The 5,679-nt window shown below is 34.8% G+C and overlaps 2 protein-coding genes across 2 annotated transcripts in view; one reads left to right on the plus strand and one right to left on the minus strand.

Annotated features, from left to right (window-relative positions):
* CAST (calpastatin) overlaps positions 1-3,708 on the plus strand; it is a 110,977-nt gene extending 107,269 nt beyond the window's left edge. Inside the window, exons 30-31 of the mRNA XM_023522750.1 lie at positions 1,276-1,341; positions 2,205-3,708. Of these exons, the coding sequence (XP_023378518.1) occupies positions 1,276-1,326 (51 nt within the window). The 3' untranslated portion in view covers positions 1,327-1,341; positions 2,205-3,708. The remainder of the gene's footprint in view (positions 1-1,275; positions 1,342-2,204) is intronic.
* A 383-nt stretch (positions 3,709-4,091) lies between these two features.
* ERAP1 (endoplasmic reticulum aminopeptidase 1) overlaps positions 4,092-5,679 on the minus strand; it is a 33,778-nt gene continuing 32,190 nt past the window's right edge. The window contains exon 20 of the mRNA XM_011378361.2: positions 4,092-5,672. Coding sequence (XP_011376663.1) covers positions 5,601-5,672 — 72 coding nt within the window. The 3' untranslated portion in view covers positions 4,092-5,600. The remainder of the gene's footprint in view (positions 5,673-5,679) is intronic.

A 5,679-nucleotide genomic window follows, 5' to 3' on the forward strand; every position in this document is an offset into this window, starting at 1 on the left:
CCTGGTAGAATGGCTATTAAAAAGATAAGAAATAACAAGTATTGGCCAGGTTGTGGAGAAAAGGGAACCAACCCTGCACAATGTCAGTAGGAATGTAAATTAGCCAGTTTGGAAAACAGTATGGAAATTCCTCAAAAAATTAGAGAACTACCATATGATCCAGCAATTCAACTTTTGAGTATTTATCCAAAGAAAACAAACACTAACTTGAAAATATATGTACACCCCCAGTTCATTGCAGCATTACTTAACAATAGCCAAGATACAGAAATGAGTGAAGTGTCCATATATGGATGAAAGGATAAAAATGTGATGTATATATACACAATGGAATATTACTCGGCCATAAAAAAGAATGAAATCTTGCCATTTGCGACAACTTGGGTAGACTTTGAGGGCATTATGATAAGTGATATAAGTCAGAGAAAGACAAATAACATGATCTCACATGTGAAATCTGAAAAAAAAACAAAGGAAAAAACAAGCTCATAGATTGATGGTTGCCAGAGGCTGGGGTGGGTCAAATGGATTAAAGGGGTCAACAGGTACAAAATTCCAGTTATAAAATAGATGGTGACTCTAGTTAATAAGTTGATCTTAAAAGTTCTCATTACAAGAGAAAAGATTTTTGTAACTATGGTGACAGATGATAACTAGACTTATTGTGATGATCATTTCATAATATTTACAAATATCGAATCATGTTGTATACCTGAAATATTATATATCAATTATACCTCAACAAAAAACCAAGATAACAAGAAACTGGACTGAGAATTAGTTGCTCATGCCATTAATTTCAAATAGATTAATTTGCTTATCATCTAATTTTAGTTACAAAAAGTTATATGATCAACCCTTGAATAAAAAATAGAAAGCATAACCCTATGTGCTGAGTGGATTAGCTGGCCAGCAATGCCCTCAAGTACAAGAAAAGGATGAATCACCATAGAATGAACAGTACCATCCAAGAACACCTATGTATTTTTTTTTTTCTTAAATTACTCTGGCCTTCCAAAAAAAAAAAAAAAAAGCCTAGAGTTAAAAATTTTAAATCACTTAAGGTTATTTATAGCTTATAAACTTGAAAGGGGAAGAATTCGTAGTGTTTTGGCTAAATGAAAAAGATACTTAGAAAGGATCACCTTACTTTCCCCCACTGACTGCAATCTTTTGCCCCTTTAATTCTGAGAAGCCCATTTCCTTATAATGGTTAATCAGTTTTGATATTTAATCCAGCAAAGAGCTCATCGATAGTTTTGTTTTCTCTTTTAGGCAAAGGAGGAAATCTCCAAGCCAAAAGCTGATGAAAAAAATAAGAGTTAAAGTTCACATTATTTGGTAAGTTGGTGTTTGTTGTAAATGAAGCCAACCGTACCTTCTACCACCAACCTGTTATAGGTGAGAGAAGCTAAATCTATTTCTCTTTATACTATTGGCATGAAATGCACATCACAAACTCTATAGAGTAATTCACTGAAAAGCACTGAATGGGATGATTATGGTACTGGAATGTTTAAAAATCTTAATCTTATAATTAAGAGCTCTTTAAAATATTAGGCCAGGCTCTTAAAGAAAATGACCATTTAGAAGATCTATTGACTCTATGAAACCCAAATGCTCATGATTGCAGGTTACTGCAGCAAAGCAAATTAGCATGTTGTGTTGTTACCTCTTATAGTGAAATATATATTGATAATCCCTAAAATACCAACACATGGTGGGTTGAGAGAAGTAGAGTCTGGTGGAATTACAGGTTTTTTGGTGGACAAGGGCAAAGGAAAAGATTAATAGCTTTTGTTTTGAAAAGTAAAATACTATGTTTGATTCTACTTTATGTGACTGAAGAGCTCCTGTGGATGAGGGAATCTTATTCTAAGCCATAATAAAAAGCTTATGACTGTTTGCCAACCAAAAGCCTAACGTATAACAAAATGTAGGTTAAAATGGGTTAGGCTCTCTTACCATGATCTTTTTTTATTTCCTATAAAGTGGGAGGATACTAATTAGAACTGCTCCAAAGATTTTCTCCAAAGTTAAAAAATAAAAAGATTTCTATTAATAATCCACTCATATTTACTTATAGGAAATTCATTCTTGTTGTTATACAGTACTCCTGCTAAATGTTATATTTACTATACCTTGTAACCCCAAAATTTACACATCAAGTGATTCACTGGATTTTTTTCATTGACTTTTTCGAGGTATCTGTACATAAAACCTTCGGCTGGCGGATGGTGACTTTTGAAGAACTTTGGCAACAGAAAATTTTCTGGGTGGCTTCTAGACAGTGGTATTTGTTGAGTCTTTTGACAACCTAAACATTGGTCTGTTATTCTTTTCCCAGAAAAAAATTGAATTTGCCTGGTTCAACTGCGCTATTGTACTGAGTATTAGTAAACTGAATTTTTAAAAATTGCTCTCAGTTGGGAGAGAAAGGAACTTTATATTTCTAAGAGATATTTGATAGTTTCTTAAAGCAACACACAAAAAAGAAGAAAAACCTTTGCAAACTTTTGCACATTCTACACATAGTGCCTGTAAATCTCATCAGTATTTTCAGTTTGCACTTAATTTTTTTGTTGTTAGCATTTGGAAAACAATGCTTTAAGCATTCTTTAATATTCTGATTTCTCATTATCCCTTTCTCTTGGGCTTTTGAACTGTATTTGATGTTTCTTTGGGTTTATGTTTATAAGTCAAACAAAAAATGTTGTACAATGGGCACATATCTTCTCTTGGGCTGCTATATAATAAATTAATAACCTGGACAGACCAGGAAGCACCACACCCCTTTTCAGGTCTAACTCTTTGTCAGAGGCTAGGACTTCTGCACCTTACAGCCAGCACAAAGCAAACAGACTTGAATCAAATCAGAAGAACATAATACAGATTATATGTCACTGCATAGAAAGTTCCAAGAATAATAAAATCTACTACTTAGAATATTCATATTGCTTGAACATTGTTGGTTTACTGTGTTAAGCTGTGCTTTCCATTCTCTCCATATAAAACCTGACAGCAATTGTTTGCTTAGAGCCATTGCCACACCAGTCTCTGCACTGTATAGCATCTCTGGCTTTATGGAAGTTAGGTTTACAAGTACAAAACCAAACTTCTGCTTTAAAAAAAGAAATCTGAAATTTAAAAATTTGCTTTTCCTCCCCACAGCAACTTAAGAACTAGGCCCTGATATCCTACAATTTTGGATTCTCAGGTCTTTCTGAATGAATTGGTTATGAACATAGCACTGATGTCATTGATGGGATTTTGATAAGTATTTAATTTCATCTTTACTTCCTGGTAATGAATACAGGAAAAGACATCAGGTACATATCATAAACTGATCTGGAATCTGTTTCAGAGGGCACGGCCTTCCTTAGCATCTGTTTAAAGGTCTTATTTATTAGGACTTACTGACTTCACTAAATATATCACCAATACTATGTAATGCGGGCTGGAGGGGCTAGCAAAAATAAATTTGTAATGGGCATCAAATTTTGTTGATACGCTCTAAAAATTCTCTTTAAAAATCATGGACATACCTATGGGATTTCAAACATCACCCACTTTAAATTCTATGTCTCTATCACATCAGAGATGTATTTTCTGATTCTAAATCTAGGAAATATAGGCGAGTATTATGGTGCCTAAAGAGGCCTTTTCAAAGCACTGACCAAAAAAAAGAAAAAAAAGAAAAACAAAAAACACGTTTCCAGAGGAATTTTAACTATGTATCTAATTCTTCCATTTGGATAGTGTAAAGTGTTTTTTGTTTGTTTAAAAAAGAAGTGAAACCTTTGACATTGACAGATGTATTTGCAAGGATGTGGCTGCAGTATTACTAACTTCCATGCATATATAGAAGTATTTTTAAATGACATACCAAAATCCAGAGATTTCAGAAATGCCTATATAAGGTAAAAATGTAAGGTACTCTGAATATGCCTTTTTGTTCATTAGGAATGTCTTTAAGACTTGGGTGTTTGCTGGTAATTAATGATGACCTGAGTAAGCGATAAGATCTAAATCAGTACTTTCTGACCCATCTAATTAGGAGGAAATAACTCAAATATATGCTTACAGGAAAATAAAAGACAATTTTTTATTAACAAAAAAGGGTTTTGCACATTGTTGTGGCAATATTGTATCCAGTTAGGAAATGGACTTATCCAAAGACAAATGAAAATAGGTTCTTCAGGTGACCAAAACTGAAAATCACTATTACCATGTTTCATTAGTTAAGATACAAAATATAATTAAAGAAAAATATTTTACATTAAAATCTTGGCTTTGTATGTTTTTTTTTAGAAGGGGTGGAAATTACCAGTGATTTGTTTTTATTTCTCAATTAAAACATGCAATATTTATAAAAATGGAATTATAAGCACATTTATGTTCAAAAAGGTCACTATTCCTAGTGAATTAGTACACATTTTGACATTTTTCATCATATTTCTTTACCTTGAAAATTCTGCAGTATATTTAAAACTCACAAAGACTTCAATTCAAAGACAATACATTATCTTCACTTGAAGTAATATAAGCAAGTGTTTTCAGTTTCACAATGCATCATCATTTACTGGAGCCTCCACAATGATTTATTGGCAATAAACACCAATAACAAGTTATTCAGGAATTATAAATTAGGCCAAATAACATGTAGGTAGAGGAATCCCACCTACCTAAGGATTAACAGCTCTCAGGTCCAACTTCAAATGAAAGGTTTCTCCTCTAGACCTGAATTTTACTCTGCTGTTTCAGAAGGGACACTATCAGTCAGGGTCCCTGAGGAAATAGATGACACACTCAAGTTAGGATTGTCTGAGGAGGGTTCTACAAAAGGTTTTTTTTTGTTGTTTTTTGTTTTTGTTTGTTTTTTAAACAAACGTAGGGGCAAGGATATATGGGAACCACAAATACAGCCAGGACTAGTAACAACCAGGCTCTCACTTCACCCTTCATCTTGAAGGGATGAGATGAGGAAGCAATTACTACGATGTAGAGATGGAAAACGCATGGACAAGAAGGCCACTCCCCTCAGAGCTGAGACCTTCAGTAGAAGCCAGTCTGAGGGGACCTGCAAGGGAACTAGGGAAATAAACACCCCACCTCCTCTTACTTCCACCCCAGCTCCATCTGCCTTCCTGCAAGACCGACCAAGAGGGCAGGAAAGCCCGATGATGTGGCCCTACAAGTAATAAAGCAGACCAGGCTTGTTCCAGCTTAGTCACTGATCTGGGTGGTCACTCACTGTTCAGTAGTCTCCACTGTTCAAAGTGTTCCGAGAGGGCGGACAAAAGAGCTTATGAATGACAAACACGTGGGGAAGAGCGGTCTGGAGACTGTCGGGTTTAAGTATAAAATATAAAATGAGAATAAGATACTGTATTCCTCCACAGTGGGGATGCCACCTTGGGTTTACACTGTGGGGCAACACCTGTAAATGAAACTCATAATAGGACTAATCAGATGGATAAGGCGTTGAAGCGGGAAGTATCTTCAGCAGAAGCCAAGACAGCCATCTCTAGTTTGAAAATATTCACATCTGACAAAATTTTGGCAATTAGAGATCACAGGAACCAGCAAGGAACGAATTGTTACAGCAGTTCAGGCTCTTGGTTTTGGAGCCACAGTCTGATTTTATCAAAATTCTTATCCATCCAACGTATGTTTTCC

Source organism: Pteropus vampyrus, unplaced genomic scaffold, assembly GCF_000151845.1.
Source record: "Pteropus vampyrus isolate Shadow unplaced genomic scaffold, Pvam_2.0 Scaffold11, whole genome shotgun sequence".
NCBI classification, from domain to species: Eukaryota; Metazoa; Chordata; class Mammalia; order Chiroptera; family Pteropodidae; genus Pteropus; species Pteropus vampyrus.